This window comes from Vespa crabro, chromosome 14 (assembly GCF_910589235.1).
Source record: "Vespa crabro chromosome 14, iyVesCrab1.2, whole genome shotgun sequence".
Classification (NCBI taxonomy): domain Eukaryota; kingdom Metazoa; phylum Arthropoda; class Insecta; order Hymenoptera; family Vespidae; genus Vespa; species Vespa crabro.
In genome coordinates this window covers 4,999,529-5,021,020 of record NC_060968.1, presented here as the reverse complement: position 1 = coordinate 5,021,020, position 21,492 = coordinate 4,999,529, and the positions used below count along the sequence as shown (strand labels likewise).

At 37.6% G+C, this 21,492-nt stretch overlaps 2 protein-coding genes across 2 annotated transcripts in view; both read right to left on the bottom strand.

Annotated features, from left to right (window-relative positions):
- LOC124429053 (carbonic anhydrase 7-like) overlaps positions 1-21,492 on the bottom strand; it is a 393,187-nt gene that overhangs the window by 212,008 nt on the left and 159,687 nt on the right. The gene's annotated exons all lie outside the window — the stretch shown is intronic.
- LOC124429058 lies at positions 10,080-13,126 on the bottom strand. The gene is made up of 3 exons (XM_046973853.1): positions 12,677-13,126; positions 12,169-12,376; positions 10,080-10,703 (listed from the first exon to the last, which is right to left on the bottom strand). Exons 1-3 carry the CDS (start codon positions 12,826-12,828, stop codon positions 10,623-10,625), a joined length of 441 nt encoding a protein of 146 aa, XP_046829809.1. The 5' UTR covers positions 12,829-13,126; the 3' UTR covers positions 10,080-10,622.

Sequence of the window (21,492 nt, the reverse complement as noted above, 5' to 3'; positions counted from 1 at the left end):
TGCTTAAAGAAACTCAATTTGATGAAAGCTTTTGATACTCCTTCCCTCTTTTCACTTTTCTTTTATCCCATTATATCTTCTTCTTACGATCGATATTCATTCATTTTATTCGAATCAACGTTTTGATTCATGGTAATTTACTCATGTTCATAGAAATGTTTGGTCAACGATCCTTTGTCTAAACGATTAAACGGCCCAAAATATAAATGCATTGTTGAGAATGATAAAAACTCTATTTCGTCACGCCTTACAATGGCCAATCACGGCTTTCCACGATTTAGTTATGCTAATCGCGACATTTACGCATAGCGACAGACCGCTTGACTGTGCAACCGGCTGCGGCATGCTTCTGCTCTCCAAGGATCTCCGTAATTGTCGCTGACTTCTTAATTGCACAGGCAATTAGCTCGGCACTCGTGAGAACGAGCGTACCAGAAAGACGAAGATACCGAGATAGAGATACTAGCGCCGATCTTCTAGCTACAAAATTCCCTTACAATGTCCGCAGCAGATTTCACGATAATTTTAAAAACGACTGTGCCACGACTACGAGGATTCTCTAAAATCTGACCATCTGTACAATTGGACTAGACAAAATTAAAAATAACAGTTCACTCTAAAATCTATACATTCAAACCATCAAATACACTAGATAACAAATATATAATTTTATAAAATGCAAAATGTCATAACAACAAAGAAATTGCACTCCTTTCAAAAGAATTCTTCCAGCTAAGATCGATGAAACACATTATCTGAAACAAAAAGAAAATAATAAAAGATTAGATCTTTGCACTATAAATATCAATGTAGCAAAAATATGGGATGCATAAATATAGCAAAAATGGCCACGGTTAATCCCTCGATGATCATCTGAAACAAAGAAAAACTGAATTAGTTATGTAATATTATTATAGAATATTTCAATGAATAAGCAAAGATAACGGCAAGCATAACATGCAAGAATAACATGCAGCATGCATTATGCACGTCCATTCATCGTGCAAGCAGATGCTCTTCATTATCTAATCCCCTGTCTATTATTATTATTTAATACTTCGCGTATCAATAAAGAATTTGTTACTTAATATATAAAAATTTTTGACTCTACAGAATAGCATATAAATTAGGAAAAGTCACGAAAAATTAATAAAGCTGATATATTAATGTAATATATAAGTTACGAAAAGCAATTATTTATACGCGTAAAAAGACAAATGAATAAACAAGAAAAACTACTTTAAGATAGAAGAGAATAAAGAAAAAAAGAAAATAAAAATTGTTTTTCTTATAAATGAATTCTGGAAATAATTAATAAAAGAACAAACTACGATAGGAGAAGAAATGTTAAAAGACGATTAAAATTTTTCCCTACTTTAGCTAAATTGAAGATTTGTGCATCTTGTTAATCACTTCGATACGCACTTTAAGTGCTAATCGAATTAAAATCAATGACGAGCAAAAGTGACTTCGTGGTAAGAAAGAAAGGAAAGAATTTGTTGAGACTACAAATCATTTTCGAATATGTCGAAAATGATTTGTCGTCGATAGTTGCCCTCTTGAGCCACAATTTGTGGGGGCCTCTTCGGCATATAGCCTCTTCTTGCTTCATGACCTACGATGAACCTATTACAACCTAGAATTAACTCTTCGCGCATTAAGATTCAATGATACGATTGGAAGGAAAATTGAAAATTTTACATTTGCTTATTGACAAACGACCGATTAATCACGAGAGTGCGAAGAGTTAATGTACTTAATACTAAGTATCAAACAAGTTCAAAAATCTTTGGAGATTAGAAAATTATTCCATTCACGCAAAATGCAAGGATTTTTAAACTGTTCGATACAGTTGTAATCACGAGATTACAGATTGCCCACAAGAATGGAATATTGAAATTGAATAAATGCATTGAAAAACATTTCTAAATCTTGTAGACACTCCGTTTAAATCCGGAGACGCGACTTTCCACTCCTGAGTGGAATTTACATCGTGCGTCTTATCCGGTACCTACCTACTTAAAATTAAACTCATTCACACAGAAATATGTTACCTGCCTACCTACACCTATATTTAAAAAATAACAAAACATTCGTTCCAACACATACACTCCACGGTTCTCTCACATACCGCCAGGATGCAAAAGCCTAAACTAGAGAGCATGCCCCGGGGCACCTCCGACACCCTAGCTCAAACGCGTCTAATTATTTACTATTTAGGGTTACGTACCAATTGCTGTAATCGACTGTCACGGCTAATGATTATTGCGAAAATTGACTAAAGCAAAATATACTAATATACACTAGCATATACACATACTAGTTATATAAAAGTATTTCCTCCATATCAAAAATATTTTAATTCTATTAGGCAAAACGATAATAAAAATATATTTGTCAGACTAGGATTTATTATTTAAAAATTTGTTTAGTTTAAAATTTGTCGCGAAACGATGTACAATGCACCACCTAACACGTGCACACACAGGTGCAAGGTACACCGTGCACAATCACTAACGCAATGACAGTCGCCAATAAGGGGAACTTAAAATTATACCCATACTAATTGTTTCTCACCCATACGAGTAACACCTGGGCATACATATAGATGAGAACGCAGAAAGGATGGGGGGGAGAAACGGGAATTAGTTGATTAGAAGCTGAAAATCCTGATCTAAAAATTGATTAACTTAGCTTAGGTCCTACGGGCTATGAGTCTACCAGTCTCTTAGTTTCTTTAGCAATGACTCTAAAATCAATACTCAATGACTCTACTCGACCTTTTTCTTTTGAAAGCAATGACTCTATCGAGACTTTCCAATTATCAACCAAATTGATTTTATATTTAAATTATTATTACATCAATAAACCTCGGATGACCGCTTCCTACAAATGTTTACTTTAATTACTGAAAATCATACTTTCTCACTTGTAGTCCACGATCTATCCGTCGCGAATGCCTTCTTGTCTATTTTATATATATGTTTTTTTTTTTTATATATGTATATATATATATGCATGATTATATTAATCTACAATTACTTTGTAGATCATGTCAATGAGCTCTAATCTCATCTATAAAATGCACGTGAGATTACGTGCTACAAATTATTGATATTACAAAATTAGAATGGACAAGAAGACCCTATCCTGAGCTAATAAAAATAAGCATGCACAATAGATAAATAATGAAAGACATGCAGGAAGAAAAATGTACCACTCGAGAGTAAATCCACAGTAGGAATTACTCTCGGTCATGCTCGTCACGAATTTATTTAAAAAATTACAACCAGTGACCCGTGTCGATACGGACCTTTCGTCCTCGACATGATGGGTACCAGAGGAACTTTAATTTTTTCACTCACTACTTATGAAGTTCTGCGATGGCTCCAAAACACTCGTACTCGTTGAAGATTGAAATTGAGGTAGGTCGATGTCAAACTCGAGAGAAATCGTTGCTTGGGTGCATTATAATGTCGCAACACAGTGACCTACAAACGAACATTTTATTACAATTAGTTTGAGTAAATGATTGGTAATAATTGTTCGGTCGATAAGACCTGTCGATAAAAAACGTCGATAAAAATGGATTTATAATGACCGATCAATAATTGACTTACCTTTGAATCGTTGAAGATCCTAGCACGATCCTTCAGGTGCTCGTTGATACAGAATGAACGATGAAAAGAGATGAAATATAAGAATGTACTCCTTCTTCTATCTTAAGCTTTGATAGCACGCACAGTTTCTTGAGATCTGAAAATTGTACAAACATTAATAATGGCGTAATATATGGCGTACGTTTGAGTGTGTGTGAGTGTGTATGTGTATGTATGTGAGAAAGAGAGGCTATGCGTGTGTACACGCGTGTTGGTACATATAGAATATATTGAATTTCATCGATCATTAAAAATTATTAACCCGTGCACCATTAAAATACTAGAAAAGTATCGATTTTATGTAAATAAGTGTGGCAAATTCGAAAAAAATGATGTTGTAGAGGACTCACCTTGCCCCCCAGGGGGAACGATTTTATTTTTACAGATATCTCTTAAACGCGACGATGCCCGGACTTGCGAACACTCACGGATGAAGATCGCGTGTTTGGCTATCGATTGATATAGTGGATGACACTGAATATTAGAAAAAATTACAAAATTACCACCAATTAACGGAGCGTCAATGATTTATTGCAACTAGTTCGTTCGTTGGAATTCAAAATGGCAGATTCACCCACAGCTACAAGGCTATAGGCCCCCTATGCGCATGCGCACAGCGTCACTTTCGATATGTTGGCGTAAACATTTATAATACTTCGATATATTATATGAAAATATGTGAATATAATAAAGGACACGATATTTCGTTAGAAAAGATATGGATAATTATGGTTTTTGAGTCGAAACACGGAAAATAATGACTGTAAGTAACATGTTTGTACAAACAATGTCAAATTTCATGGGAAAATCCTAATTGATTTTATCAATCAATACACTTCCGGTCGATAATTATTATTTATGTAATACGTCGATAAAAAAGGATTGATAAATTCCGATCGATAATTGACTTGCTGGAACCTTAAAAATAAATAATATTCGATCGTCAATTATCGATCGGAATTTATCAATCCTTTTTTATCGACGTATTACATAAATAATAATTATCGACCGGAAGTATATTGATTGATAAAATCAATTAGGATTTTCCCATGAAATTTGACATTGTTTGTACAAACATGTTATTTACAGTCATTATTTTCCGTGTTTCGACTCAAAAACCATAATTATCCATATCTTTTCTAACGAAATATCGTGTCCTTTATTATATTCACATATTTTCATATAATATATCGAAGTATTATAAATGTTTACGCCACCATATCGAAAGTGACGCTGTGCGCATGCGCACAGGGGGCCTATAGCATTGTAGCTGTGGGTGAATCTGCCATTTTGAATTCCAACGAACGAACTAGTTGCAATAAATCATTGACGCTCCGTTAATTGGTGGTAATTTTGTAATTTTTTCTAATGTTCAGTGTCATCCACTATATCAATCGATAGCCAAACACGCGATCTTCATCCGTGAGTGTTCGCAAGTCCGGGCATCGTCGCGTTTAAGAGATATCTGTAAAAATAAAATCGTTCCCCCTGGGGGGCAAGGTGAGTCCTCTACAACATCATTTTTTTCGAATTTGCCACACTTATTTACATAAAATCGATACTTTTCTAGTATTTTAATGGTGCACGGGTTAATAATTTTTAATGACTTAATCATGATCGATGAAATTCAATATATTCTATATGTACCAACACGCGTGTACACACACATAGGCTCTCTTTCTCACATACATACACATACACACTCACACACACTCAAACGTACGCCATATATTACGCCATTATTAATGTTTGTACAATTTTCAGATCTCAAGAAACTGTGCGTGCTATCAAAGCTTAAGATAGAAGAAGGAGTACATTCTTATATTTCATCTCTTTTCATCGTTCATTCTGTATCAACGAGCACCTGAAGGATCGTGCTAGGATCTTCAACGATTCAAAGGTAAGTCAATTATTGATCGGTCATTATAAATCCATTTTTATCGACGTTTTTTATCGACAGGTCTTATCGACCGAACAATTATTACCAATCATTTACTCAAACTAATTGTAATAAAATGTTCGTTTGTAGGTCACTGTGTTGCGACATTATAATGCACCCAAGCAACGATTTCTCTCGAGTTTGACATCGACCTACCTCAATTTCAATCTTCAACGAGTACGAGTGTTTTGGAGCCATCGCAGAACTTCATAAGTAGTGAGTGAAAAAATTAAAGTTTCTCTGGTACCCATCATGTCGAGGACGAAAGGTCCGTATCGACACGGGTCACTGGTTGTAATTTTTTAAATAAATTCGTGACGAGCATGACCGAGAGTAATTCCTACTGTGGATTTACTCTCGAGTGGTACATTTTTCTTCCTGCATGTCTTTCATTATTTATCTATTGTGCATGCTTATTTTTATTAGCTCAGGATAGGGTCTTCTTGTCCATTCTAATTTTGTAATATCAATAATTTGTAGCACGTAATCTCACGTGCATTTTATAGATGAGATTAGAGCTCATTGACATGATCTACAAAGTAATTGTAGATTAATATAATCATGCATATATATATATACATATATAAAAAAAAAAAAACATATATATAAAATAGACAAGAAGGCATTCGCGACGGATAGATCGTGGACTACAAGTGAGAAAGTATGATTTTCAGTAATTAAAGTAAACATTTGTAGGAAGCGGTCATCCGAGGTTTATTGATGTAATAATAATTTAAATATAAAATCAATTTGGTTGATAATTGGAAAGTCTCGATAGAGTCATTGCTTTCAAAAGAAAAAGGTCGAGTAGAGTCATTGAGTATTGATTTTAGAGTCATTGCTAAAGAAACAAAGAGACTAGTAGACTCATAGCCCGTAGGACTTAAGCTAAGTTAATCAATTTTTAGATCAGGATTTTCAGCTTCTAATCAACTAATTCCCGTTTCTCCCCCCCATCCTTTCTGCGTTCTCATCTATATGTATGCCCAGGTGTTACTCGTATGGGTGAGAAACAATTAGTATGGGTATAATTTTAAGTTCCCCTTATTGGCGACTGTCATTGCGTTAGTGATTGTGCACGGTGTACCTTGCACCTGTGTGTGCACGTGTTAGGTGGTGCATTGTACATCGTTTCGCGACAAATTTTAAACTAAACAAATTTTTAAATAATAAATCCTAGTCTGACAAATATATTTTTATTATCGTTTTGCCTAATAGAATTAAAATATTTTTGATATGGAGGAAATACTTTTATATAACTAGTATGTGTATATGCTAGTGTATATTAGTATATTTTGCTTTAGTCAATTTTCGCAATAATCATTAGCCGTGACAGTCGATTACAGCAATTGGTACGTAACCCTAAATAGTAAATAATTAGACGCGTTTGAGCTAGGGTGTCGGAGGTGCCCCGGGGCATGCTCTCTAGTTTAGGCTTTTGCATCCTGGCGGTATGTGAGAGAACCGTGGAGTGTATGTGTTGGAACGAATGTTTTGTTATTTTTTAAATATAGGTGTAGGTAGGCAGGTAACATATTTCTGTGTGAATGAGTTTAATTTTAAGTAGGTAGGTACCGGATAAGACGCACGATGTAAATTCCACTCAGGAGTGGAAAGTCGCGTCTCCGGATTTAAACGGAGTGTCTACAAGATTTAGAAATGTTTTTCAATGCATTTATTCAATTTCAATATTCCATTCTTGTGGGCAATCTGTAATCTCGTGATTACAACTGTATCGAACAGTTTAAAAATCCTTGCATTTTGCGTGAATGGAATAATTTTCTAATCTCCAAAGATTTTTGAACTTGTTTGATACTTAGTATTAAGTACATTAACTCTTCGCACTCTCGTGATTAATCGGTCGTTTGTCAATAAGCAAATGTAAAATTTTCAACGTATCGTATATTTTTTCCTTCCGATCGTATCATTGAATCTTAATGCGCGAAGAGTTAATTCTAGGTTGTAATAGGTTCATCGTAGGTCATGAAGCAAGAAGGGGCTATATGCCGAAGAGGCCCCCACAAATTGTGGCTCAAGAGGGCAACTATCGACGACAAATCATTTTCGACATATTCGAAAATGATTTGTAGTCTCAACAAATTCTTTCCTTTCTTTCTTACCACGAAGTCACTTTTGCTCGTCATTGATTTTAATTCGATTAGCACTTAAAGTGCGTATCGAAGTGATTAACAAGATGCACAAATCTTCAATTTAGCTAAAGTAGGGAAAAATTTTAATCGTCTTTTAACATTTCTTCTCCTATCGTAGTTTGTTCTTTTATTAATTATTTCCAGAATTCATTTATAAGAAAAACAATTTTTATTTTCTTTTTTTCTTTATTCTCTTCTATCTTAAAGTAGTTTTTCTTGTTTATTCATTTGTCTTTTTACGCGTATAAATAATTGCTTTTCGTAACTTATATATTAGATTAATATATCAGCTTTATTAATTTTTCGTGACTTTTCCTAATTTATATGCTATTCTGTAGAGTCAAAAATTTTTATATATTAAGTAACAAATTCTTTATTGATACGCGAAGTATTAAATAATAATAATAGACAGGGGATTAGATAATGAAGAGCATCTGCTTGCACGATGAATGGACGTGCATAATGCATACTGCATGTTATTCTTGCATGTTATGCTTGCCGTTATCTTTGCTTATTCATTGAAATATTCTATAATAATATTACATGACTAATTCAGTTTTTCTTTGTTTCAGATGATCATCGAGGGATTAACCGTGGCCATTTTTGCTATATTTATGCATCCCATATTTTTGCTACATTGATATTTATAGTGCAAAGATCTAATCTTTTATTATTTTCTTTTTGTTTCAGATAATGTGTTTCATCGATCATTGGCCAAGGAAATGAGTGCAATTTTATTCTTTATGTTTTTATAATTTAATATATATAAGTTTTTAATGTTTTAATGTTTTATGTTGTGTAGTACAAATGTGCGGCAGTTTGCATATTAATTACATTATTTGCAAACTCTGAGCAATGAGTTGTCGAAGAAACTTTTTATCAACCGTGTTGATGATAACCTCATTATTATAATTGATAAGTTATGTCCATTAATGTGTAGAGAATTATAATTTGTCAGAATTTGTCAGAATTTTACTATATTCCCATTTCGGTCGATTATCTACCGCAACGTAGTGATTAAAATAGTTATGAAACACGAGAACGCTCGTTTCCGAATGTCTAGAGGGTTTTCCTGAGTTCGAAGGTGTCGAGCGCGTTTTCCGTGTGGCATCCGTCGCCGTTATAATCCTTGTTCGTGCACAATACCGGAGATGAAAGCTGCACTATTATGATTTCGCCGTAACGGTGAAGGCGATGTGAAACGAGGAAAGAGGAAAGGAGAGAAAGAGAGAGAGGGAGATGACGAGGGCTACGATGGTACTGCATAGCTTGCGAAATAATAATCCCATTCTTCTTGTCGCGCAACAAAGACAAACGTATGAAACTGTGCTTTTAGCGACGCACTTTCTCTACCACTCGAGGAGCTTTTGGTTCGGTAGCATGACAATCATTGCGTTCTACAAAAACTACCTTCCCTAGTAAACAATCCGTTCCTCGGCAGCGATTTTTTTTTTTTTTGATTGACAAAAAAAAGAGGAGGAGAAACTCAAAGAATTGTGGAAGATCTGTATCGATGGCATCTCTGCGATATATTTCTCACCGATTGTATCTCTCGTTTATCATTTACTTTTGTACCATCTTCCTTATTCGTATAGATATTTACGTAAAAAATAGCGTTTGTTGGAAGATAAATCGATACTATACGTTATTCAAAAGCTTTTCGAATTTTTTCCAAGAGGATCGATATTGTATAATAAAAGTTTCGATTTTGAATTAGCCGTTCAACTTCGGAAAGTGCTGTTTCGTCACATGCGAATGTAGGTCGTGGACGTGACCAAAGAATCGTATTCTTGAATTATATTCTCGTTGGAAAACGTATAAACGTGTTCGACGAAAGCTGCATTTGTGATAAGAAAAATTGGAACGATGCTTGGTAAACCTTTCTCTTTCTTATCCTAGAAAAAAGAAAAAAGTTTTTAATATCGAAATCCTTGGAGCAAACCATGCTCCAGAAGAAAATCTTATAACGAGACGGATTGCAACGAAACGATATCAGTAAGTTCGCTGAATCCACTAGAAAATCCAGAAAGAATTCCACTTTAGATCGAATCTTGAAAATCGAATTCGCCTAAGCACCATTTTAGCTATTAGAAAAATCTCTTTAGCCAAATCCAAATTCGACTGTCTCCTTGTCTCGTTCTATCTCGTAGGATAAGTATCGATCGATTGGAAAAGGATACCCGTATATTCACCGAGCAAATATAGAATTAAAAATTTATGAACACGCGTTATATACATTAAAGGCTCGTATATATATACATATGTATATATATAAGTTGGTTTTTCAGTGACATTTCTATATCACACGTTTAGAAACCTAAAACTCTCTAATCTAACAGGCTATACACAAATTATTTTCCATCAAAGTTACATCAGTTTTTGGATTAGCTTGTTTGATATTGTTGGTGAAAATATTTTTCAAGTATTTCGTGAAACATTGAAATAGTTCAACTATATATTTCAATTACGAAAATATTCAAGTACATCCACATACATGTATCAATTAAACTAACTTTATATATGTATATATAATCATAGATATATATCTATATATTGAAAATGTATATTGAAAGTATTGGACTCAACGCGCTTTTGAAAACATTTCCCGAGTAAGTTAACGCGATCCAGTTATTTAATGTAGCTTTGTTAATGGTCCAAAAGCGTATCTAATTAACAAAAGTTGCTTCATTGAGAATGATCGTAGGAAATGTGCGCTATTTCAAAGGAATAGACCAGAAACAATAGGGTAACGGGAGACTGAGGAGAAGAAATTTCTGGAGAGACGAGAAGAGAAGGATAGTCGTCCAATGAAAAGCATTGTGGGATTCGCTCGAGTTGCAGAGTCCGCTTGATATAAATTCGCTCAGTCGCGCATTATTCTCGCTTTTGGTGTAGCGATTTCGAATTTTCCTCGTAGGAACTCGTTGTGGAATCCTCTCTCGCGTTCCGTTCAACCTGTAAATGGGAATTCTCGTTTGGAAAATTAGCCGGGAAGCGGCAATGTCTGGAATTTAACGAAATGTTGAAGGGAGAAAGAAAAGGATAAAGAAAAAGAGAGACAGAAAGAGAGAGAGAGAGAGAGAGAGAGAGAGAGAGAGAGAGAGAGAGAGAGAGAAAGAGAAAAAGAAAGGAGACGTACGTAACGTCGACGATTTTGTTAGCACATTAATGTCCATGGTGCGTTACCTTTCCTGAGAAATTCCATACTCCACGTATACTGCTATGTACATAGTGATAAGTAGGTACCTACTAGCTGAGTGTAGGGTATTGAATAACGTACGCACCATTACCTAAGGGACTTGTAACTGGATGCGACCGGTAAACGTCATCACTCCCTTGTTTCCTCTCTCTCTCTCTCTCTCTCTCTCTCTCTCTCTCTCTCTCTCTCTCTCTCTTGTTTTCTTGTGTCCTTTAGCCACGAGCACGTACACGCCCTACAAACACGCGGCATGGAACTCCAAGCATGATCCCACGCGTAAGCATACGTTTCATTGATCCCACATGCAGTATCTACGTGTGCTATGTATTTGTTGTGCATGACCGTCTTATTGCTGATCGGTGTGTCCTGTACTATCCACTAATCTTTCCTCCGTTCTCTCTTTCTCTCCTTCGTAATGTCGAAGACTCGCGCACTTATTCTTCGGATAAACTCGCTGCCGATGCTGTCGGTATAAATCACGATCTTCTCTGCTGACACACGGCATTATCGTTAATATATCCTTTAAAAGAGCCTTAAATCTTGAAGGGGAGAATGCACGCGGAAAGATGCTGACGCCGCGAAGACGTGAAATATTTCGTAGTTTGAAAACCGCGACGAAATCCGTTCTCTCGCGTATATACTATACTTGTTATAGCTATCGCTACTGTCACAGCCACCCTCTCGATTCTAGAATTGAACGTAGCATCGACGTGCTATCCCCTTTGTGTGTACCCTTTAAAACCACAAATATATTACGAGTATATATCCAAGCGTTCGGGATATAACGCGTTCGATACGTGACACGATTCGATGTCGTCCTGGATTTTTCCTACCTATTGTGAATATCCGTGAACAATCCCGGCTAGAAAAGAAATTACTCTGGTGCTTTGGGAGTACGGTAACAAATCTTACAATATCGATCTCTGAAACATTCCTCAGATAAAACGTGTATATGTTTTACCGATTGTTCGATAGTCTAACTCGATAAGAGAATGAAAGCAATGATTGAGCAAACAGTTTAGAAAATTTTCGAGCGTTGAATGAACGAGCGATAACGTGGGCAGCCGTGTTTAGACGGCTTCGGTTAAAGCAATAGAAAAAAGAGGCGAGGTAATTAAGAGCGTGATGTCATGCGGCATTACTACGGCTGTAAAGACATAGACACAGATTCTTTCGACGCTCTCTCCATTGCTTTTCTCTGATACTAGTAAAGACTCGTACCATTTGTCGTACTTGTAAGATTTCCTTATATCCATAATTTCTATTGCATAAGGGAATCGACGATTCTTCTTTCATTCGATTCGAAGGCCATCGAGTCATAGGATCTGTGGTTCCAAGCCTGTAAATCCTGGAATCTAGGTCACAGCACATTTTCCACAGAGTTGTAGACCAAAACCTGTTGGGACCGGTCTGTTGTAGCGCTGTCGACCTGTCAGAGAGAAGCAGGTTTGACGTTTTTTCTTCGTAGAAACAATTCCTCTATGTATCTTCCTCTATGTATCTACCTCTATATATTATGAAATTATGGACTCATTTTTCTTGTTTTTTGTTTCTTTTTTCTTTTTTTGTATACAAATTCAGAATATCTTTACAAATTATGGAAATACACGCGACAACGATGTTAGGGCTCAGTTATATTATATCATATTTACGTGTACATGTAAATAAATGTATATCATTTTACATAGTCGTATACATAATGGGCTTCAACCAATTCCAACATGCTTACACAAAGTACTCGTTCGGAGCCGTCTGTACCACCCACTTAAAGCGTCGTGGCTCCCGTTGCAACGCATCAGTTCCACGAGAGAGTGCCAGAGTATGTAGTTCCCTTTTAATAGCACTCACGGAGGTGAGGAAAGGAGGAATGGTGTAGACCATAATGCTGGAGGAAGATTGGCAGACGAAGCGAAAAGTCCAGCTTCAAAGCAGATATGTGTATCCTTCTTACGTACGAGTCGATACTCGCCTATATATAATGCATTTTTGTTTCTACAAGATTTTACCTCTCTCATTCCTATGGAAATTAATTATCAGTCGATCGTAAGCGGATTTCCACGAGAAAATTTTCACGACTTTTCTTCGTCTTAGCATTTTACGACGTCGGCTTACCGTGGAACTCGTGTACTTTCAAAGTCTCAAAAGACATGCAAAAGTTTTCTTCTTTTCTACGTCAAGCCTCGCCGCAAACTTTCCTTGAACTCGCTAAACGACATCGAGAATTTTTGCATTAATCAGAGAAGATTTTTTCTAATTTTTCTTTTTTCTTTTTTCTTTCCTCTTTTTTCTTCTCTTTTTCTTTTTTTTCTTTTTTCTTTTTTTTTTTTAATTAAAAGACAGATAAAAGACTGAAATTTTGGATCTATAAAAAAGGAGGCGTTGGTGTGACTAATGCCGGCAGGGACCGTCTCGTCAGTGGAAAACACAGATGCCACAATCAAGATAACAGAAAACGGCGAAGGCGTCGTTTATTACCAGTCGAGAACGTGCGTCAACCACGCGAACGAGCGACTTCTATTCTAAGCTTTAGCTGAACTATGCCGCCTGACTTTAGTTCATTTTGTTCAAAGCCCGACTAAAAAGTAGCAAGTAGTAGTTTGCCATTGTTTCATTTGGACACAATGGTGACGTTGGTAAAAGGAGCGTTTAACACGAGGTATAATGATTGCACGTTTTTACCGTCAAGAATCGTCAAGTTGCTGCGATAATCTCGTAAGAGCTCATATAATTATTAATAAAGCAAGAGAAGCAGGATATTCTATTAGAGACAGAGAGTGAGAGAGAGTCACGCGAACGGAAGAGGGAGGAGTCTTTCGTATGTACTCGTGTGCACGACTCGTTTGTTCATGGAGAAGAAAAATAACTGTAACATATAGAGGAAAGGAAATTTAGTTTGATGAAGAGCGAACTGGTCCAGACAGGTACTCGAGAGTAAGTGAAATCGCGAGAATGAGAGATAGAGAGACTTTGGTATCTAGGTAGCTCCCTTACACGCGTGTGGGCTTAGGAAAGCATCCGCGTCGATTGCTGACGATTCGTGGTATTCACGGCGATTATCGTCTTCCTGCTATTACGGTACAAAGACCCTGTCCCGAGCGATATCCGGAGGCTGACGGAGGGGCTGCTACGAGAGATGGAGAGAGAGAGAGAGAAAGAGAGAGAAAGAGAGAGAAAGAGATAGAGAGAGAGAGAGAGAGAGAGAGAGAGAGAATGGAATAGACAGCAGCGACGAGCTCGCGAAAGGAAGAAGAAAATCGCGATGATCGGCCGAGAGATGGTGATACGAGTGGCCTTCGATCCCAAACACGAGAATACAAAGAAAAGAAGAAGAAAGAAGAAGAAGGATCAAGCGAATACCGTGATTCCTCTCAAGTGGCAGCTCGTGTGGTCTCTTTTTCTTTCTCTCTACCTCCCTCTCTCCCTCTTTCTCTCTCTCTCTCTTTCCAAAGAATCTAAAGGATCTCTTTGATACGCTACGAGGCGATGATCATTGCTTTGCGGGCCAGCTCGATATTACCATCAAGAAGAAACACGATACCTCATACGAATGTTTACGCAAGAACCGTAGCCCTGTCGTGATTCGATGACACTTGACCCGAATAGCGAACAAAGTTTTCGACTTAGAGAAGAAGTCTGCTCATCACAGGACAACAAACGCAATTTCTTCAAGCAATAGTTTCTATCCACCAAGCTTCACCAGCAACATCTCTTTAGACTCTTGCCTGCCATGTAAGAGGACTCTCTGCTTCGCCGTTTCGCTATTTATTTAACTCTCTTCGTTTCCTTTACCAAGTGTATCGGGTGCTTTTGCTACCTTGGTTTTCTTTCACCAAATACCAAATACTCAAACTTGCACGGTAATACCAGTGTATCCCATAGGAAGATATAGGTACTTTTCAATGTTCCCTTCTTCGTTTTTCTCTCCGTAGTAGTTCTTGTCTTCTTCGTTTATTTTCTGTCTCTAAAAGCAACGAAAGAATACACATAAGGGTTCTCTTCCTTTTCATATACCAAGCTTTCCAAGAGTAGATACTATCATCGAGTTGTCATAAGTTGATACGTTGTCCTCTCTTTATTCTCTTTCGTTCTCCTTCTAGTCTTACTCTTACGCTTACGCTAGCATAAGCAAAAGCAACTGTAGTGACGTTTCGCGTTCTTGCCTGAGGCCGTTACTTGAAGGTTTGCGGATAAAACGAGCCTGGAGCAGCCTTCAAGACTCTCCAAAGAACCTTTCTTTCTTTCTCATTTTTTTATTATTTTCTTTTTTTTTTTTTTTTTATATCAGACAAATTCTTCTTTCTATTTTTCCTTCCAAACGAAGCTTAAAAAAAGAAAAAGAAAAGTTATGCGAGTCTTTCAAACGTGACCGTTTCGTTTTATTTTCTTTGCGTTATGTACGTCAACGATAGCATTACTTTTTCTCAAAGTGAAAATCTCAAGGGAAAGAATGAAGAGGCGGCGAGTAACGGAATCGAAAAAATAAATATATTTACATTCATAATATTTAAAATCATATAAATTGTCTCGTTAATTAATTATATGCTCGAATCTTTTATCGGAAGAAATCGATCAAGAAAGAATAAATTCCTGAAGCGGAGAGACACGCGATCAACGATAGTAACCATAGCAGCTAGAGAGAAAAAGAGAGAGAGAGAGAGAGAGAGAGAGAGAGAGAGAGAGAGAGGAGGGAAAGGGAAGAGAGAGAAAGCGAAAAAGAGAAAGAGAACTTCGTTGCTTTATCGTTGCCCTCTTGTAAAAATCAAGTAAGAGCCTATCGTTACATCTTCGGTCATTACTTAAGCTTAAGACGAACCGGTTTACGAGGTATATCATCTTGCAGAGTTTCATCTCCTGTCCATCTAGGAGGCAAGTCTGGAGAGAGAAATAAAGAGAAAGAGAGGGTATACGCTCCTTGTCTAGCCAATAACGCGACGGTGACAAGACCCCTCGTTGCTTCTTCATCCGACCGGTCGTACGGAGAGGGAAGTACCCACTTGTCTTGTCACCCCAGTATTAACCGACATCGTTTCACTATATCGTTCGCACGAAAATAAACAATCGTTCGTTCGTTCTCTGGTAGTATCCCGCGAGAAAATAAATCTACTCTTTTTCTCTTCTTTCTTTGATCTCCTTTTATCTCAACTATCCTCGAGATGTGTTGATATGAATGTGGTGAAAAAATCTTTCTGGGAAAAAATATGGGTAGAAAAATGCAAGACACCCGCTTTAAACACCTTCTCTAGTCACGAGAAACGAAGGCAATATAGGGAGGCGTTCTAGATTAAGTGGCTCGCGTCATGTAATAACATAGTTATTCCTTGCAACAGCTGTTGCAACTCGAACGTCATCGCTGACTTTCTTCTTTTTCCTCTTCTTCCTTCTTCCCTTTTGACCAACATGAACCTTCTTCAGGCATCTCTTGTTACTTCTCGAGCATATTAAGTTGTCAATCCGTTCATTCTCCCCGTCTTGAGATCCATAATCCCCTTGGTAGAACGACGCACGAGATATTCACTCGCGTTTTATGGCTCGTTGACTTTCAAGAGAGGGATAAAATTAAGAGGTTATTGATACGCGTAGGAGAGAAGACGGTCGTAAAATTACTTTGCGCCATTTTAAAACAAAGTTAAAACTCGTAAGTATATCTATTTAAGGCGTTAAGTAAAATAACGATTTTGCACGAAATATAGTTCATTAAAAATTCCTGCCTCGCGTGGTAAAGCATTGAAACGCGAATTCTATTTTTAGTGAGAACCTTTAAAGGATTTCTCTTCTTTCTAAATTCGCTTGACCCATTATTCGAGAGGCTTCTCGTAGTTCTTGGTACGAGCGAGGAATCGAGTCGGAGCGACCAAGGCCACTGACCATTAACTTTCAGTCCTTTTCCTTATCCCACCCTACCATCTACCACCTGTACGCTGTTCCTTTCATGTTTTCCTCCCTCGATCGTTTCCTTGCGCTTGCAAAGTAATAAGTAGTATAAACTTGAAAAGGGGCTCTTTTTGTAGGCGGATAACAATGACTCGTTAATATTTTCGAAACTGTCATTACGGTAGCACTTAAGATAACATCAAGATAGAGGATAATGAAAGGCTTAAAGGTATCCATTATGTTCACGAAGAAAAGAGAAAATTTCTATCGAGATTTGTCATGCGGCAATCTAAAAACAAAATTAATAACGATTACACGTACATCATGTTCTATTAAACTGTACATCCACATCAATGAAAAGTATAACAGTTGACTTGCAATCTGATGAAATTAATCACCGTCCACAAATTGATGACAACTCACGAATATCTGGTTTTGAAGACAACTGATGGTTCTTTCGTGGTATTCAAAGGGGCATCGCTTGGTCCTTTCTTCCAAGAGTATGACTGGAGATTCGTGTGGAAAACGTTTTGCGATTTCCATTAATGGAAAATTAATACGTCGCGTTGAACGCATATCTTTCGTCGGCATATCGTCATGAATACAAAGTCACGAGTTTGGTGCGACTAGAGAAGGGGAAGCTGGCCCACGATGAGAGAAAACAAGAGAGAAAGAGAGGGTGACAGTAGTATGAGAGCAAGAGACGACGACGAGTTTTGCCGAGTGCGTCGGGAGGTATACGGTAACGAACGAGTCTTTTCTGCCGAGCGGAATACAAACTGCGCATTGACTGCCCTCCTCCCTCGCGCAAAACGTGCAGCCCTCTCTCTTTCCTACGAAAGAGAGGGAGAGAGAGAGAGAGAGAGAGAGAGAGAGAGAAAGACTGCACGTGCAGACACATTCGCAGGGCTGGATTCCGATTCGCCCCCGAAATGAGAGGCTGTTTTAGAGCTGTGGAACGTGTCCGTCGACCCACGCTTGTCCCTTCACCCTTCTCTTACTCTCTTATCCGTTCTTTCATTTTTGTATCTCTCTCTCTCTCTCTCTCTCTTCTTTTTGTTCGAGCAAAAAATCGATAGACTATCAATGCTCGTTATCGTTCGAATCCCCGAAATAATTGTCTTGAGTTCGAAGCCCTTTTATCTTTGCTCACCAGGAACAAACGTAACGAATTGTAAAGGTTTGAATTAGCGATTGGATCGATCGATCTATTCGTTAGAGTCACGATTTATTAGAAAATCGGCGATTTTTCATTTTTTTCACCTATCGTGATTTATCTCATCGACGTAATCGAGAAAAATGTTGCAACTGCTGATGCCGGAATTCGGTATTTCCGATGATAATTCTCTTTACACTGTCCCAACGCATTTATATTTCATTCATTTTTATTTTCTTTTTTTGTATTTGCTTTTTTTTTTTTGTGCGACAACACATTTTTACATACAACGCCAGCTTGCCTTCCGTACAAACATACTGTGAGAGTTTATTTGATTTTCCACGTTTTAGATCGATTTTCTCGAAATAGAATCGACGTCGGGTTGTCTGTTATCGTTTCCGCAGTATGAGTCGTACGTCAAAATAGTTAATGGGAACAAAGATTAAGTATGCACATTCGTTATTTTGGAGATGTGTTTGGCGTTCGAATTGGAATCATCATTTTCCGCGTCGAAATTAAATCAATTGGGTTCGTCTAAATTGGTTAGACTTTCTTTAGCGTGAACCTTCATATATGAAATCTCATCAAACATCTCTTGAAATAGTTGCGGACGGAATAAATGCGAGAAGGAGAACACCTTAATGCGGAATTTAGCTACGATCGATCGACCCATTCGCGGAGGAGTCGGCCAAACGTAGAGTCTTTATAAACTGACAAATAAACGTGTAACGAGTTGAAAGCTAAAGGGTTGAAAATATTACACGATCTGTTTGATTGATACTTATGTATGTATTTTGCTGCGAGTTTATAGAAAAAAGTAATGAAACGACATGTATGCAGGTACGATTCGAAATAAAGGATTCAGGAGAAAAAATTTTTCAATGAAGCAGAATGATAACAAAGTTGTACGATTAAATGACAATTTCCTTAACGCGTCAAGGTTATCGTTGAAAAAGAAAGCTGAAGTCAGCGTATAATTACTGACAGAAGTGGCAAGAAAAATAAAGTGCAATAACTTGTACGAAACTGGTTGGAGATGATTTCCGCAGATTACATCTCGAGAGGAAGGAACAAAAAGGATTTGTATCGTGGTTAGTTTCTTGGAGATTCGCCTACGCGGTCCATAGAACACGTATCCTAGCTCGGAGTGGCTCGGAAATGAGGTGGAGACTGTCGATGTCCCGACTGCGCCTGTTTCCTGGCGGAAACGCGACATAATGCGACTCCTACCGCACCCCAACGATGACCAACGTGCCGTGAAGAGGGCATCGGCCGTGATGACTTTTTAACCACAACGATAGAAACTTCACCCCTCGATACACGATCGCATCACCGTGGCTCTCAACGTTCATTTCTTATTCCTTTCACAATTAAATTTTAATAAATACTTTGACATTATGAATTCGAACGAGTGTCTCATAAGGTTCTCCCATTTCACTTGCCTTTATGAAGATGGGTACTTCATATGAGACGCAATTTGAGAAATATTGAACATCGAGATGTACCATCGAATGGGTTATATTTCTATTTCTTGTTCTTTATGAAATTCCGTTTGCCTGAGAAACGAGGACTTCCCACGAAGATCGTATAAATCGATGGAATAGGTGAAAATTATAAAAAATATCTAAGGACACAAATTCGAATTGAAACGAATCGAAAAGCTTACCCTTACCGATCACTTTTCCAAAAAACATTACGCTTATCTCAGCGGCGAGGTGAGTGAAATTTATGAAACATTTCACCGCTCTTAAAATCCACGATATGCGTGCTAAAAGACAGTAAATTCCGGTGATTCGTCCGTGTAAGTTCTTAAGTGGACGCGGTCACGCTGAGAGATAAAGAAGGAAGCCCTTTTGAACGAGCGAACGAAACGAAATGAAAAATATCACTTCTCTGTTCTTAACCTCTACTTTTTTCTTCTCGATCGACTAATATCAGTTTGACCGAGAAAAGGCAAGGAGATAGGTTCTACGAAACGATTCGAGGGAATTTGGGACGACAGCGGATTGGAATGCGACGCGTGCGTCTCCGAAAGAGCCCAACTACAAAATGTTTTCCCTTTCCAAGTGTCAAAGGAACGTTTACCCGCTCGCTTTCTCTTTTCCCAACTTAGAATTTTATAACTTATAGCAATGTATCTATGCGCCAATGATAATGAGCTAGTAGATACATTCTTTCTACGCTTATCGATATCGTAATCTTTATGCCACAATATGTCTCTCTTCTCGTTTTAAACGCGTTCGATCGACAAATGCGTGGAACATCGTTACGTGTCAGTGCCTATGTAAATAGCTTCCTATTGTATATACATCTGTCTCTCTTTTTCCGTGGGAAATTGATTGTACGAATGAAATTAGAAGAGAGCGAATACCTATACGTAAAATAGTGTTGATTTTCTGCTATGAGTTTTATTTCAGATTCTTTCTTGCGATTTTTTTTCTCCTGTTTTTTCTCTTTTTGTTTTTTTTTTTTGTTTTTTTTTTGTTTTTTTTTTGTTTTTTTTTTTTTCATATATCCAGCTGTAACATCATATCAGTTCTGATGGATGAGAACAAATACGGATTACTTTTCCAATAATGCCTGGAGTATTCTTTCCCACAAGTTTCTCTTTTCGATCCGATCGAATATCATACTGGATATAGCCTTAATTCGATTACAGAGAATAATCCTGCGTAGTATGACGTTTGATCTTTAAAAAAGGATATTGAAAGTAAGATCTTAGTGAACAGACCAAAATGAGGAATGGACAAGTTCGGCTTCCACTTGGCCGACTGGAAAACTATGTCCGACGTTCATCGTTGGCACGTGCACGAAGCTATTAATGGATGTTAAAGCTTTTTTTTTTTTAACTGGTATACGGAATAGGAGTATGAGTCGATAAGTTTTGATTGCACAGCTGTCTCAGCTGTTTTCTAACTAAGGTAGAATGCTTCAGATTTGACTGACGTTAAATTGCATATTCATCGATCTCTCTGAAATCATTTATGATAATTAAGATTCACTTCTTTCTCCTGTCATTATCGAGACTCATTGAAAAACAAGGATACGTTAAAAGACTAAGAAAATTAAATTTCCAATCGATTTCCCATGATCGTCCAGCTTCCTATCAGCCCCCCTATGGTTTTCTCTCTAGGGTGGACATCACGAGGATGTCAGGACGGTCGATTCAGCATCGCATCGCATCGCATCGAACGTACAACATACGTACATACGTTCATACGGTGTAGATACGTTCCAGGATGTAGTCCATAATCGCTTCCTCCGTCGGCGATTGGGCGGTAGCAAAGAGGGGTCGCCGATGTACAGAGAGAGAAAGAGAGAGAGAGAGAGAGAGAGAGAGAGAGAGAAAGCACGCGTGCATATATCCGTCGAGCTAGTATTTCGATTCGATCGATCGATCTCAGTCGATTATGAAGTCCTTCGTAAACGTGTTTGTGCGTACACTTAGGGACACCCCTAGCGATGTGTGTTAGCGTTGAGTTCTCCTATTAAAATTCCCCTTTCGTAGGTAGGCGGAA

What these genes read in the sequence shown, in the direction of transcription:
- LOC124429058 (XM_046973853.1), bottom strand. Translation starts at nt 12,828, where the DNA reads ATGGTCTACACCATTCCTCCTTTCCTCACCTCCGTGAGTGCTATTAAA. An exon ending in GCTCCGAACGAGTACTTTGT is followed by an intron (nt 12,377 to 12,676) that starts GTAAGCATGTTG and finishes TCTCTCTGACAG; the next exon opens with GTCGACAGCGCTACAACAGA. An exon ending in TCTTACAAGTACGACAAATG is followed by an intron (nt 10,704 to 12,168) that starts GTACGAGTCTTT and finishes TCCCATTTACAG; the next exon opens with GTTGAACGGAACGCGAGAGA.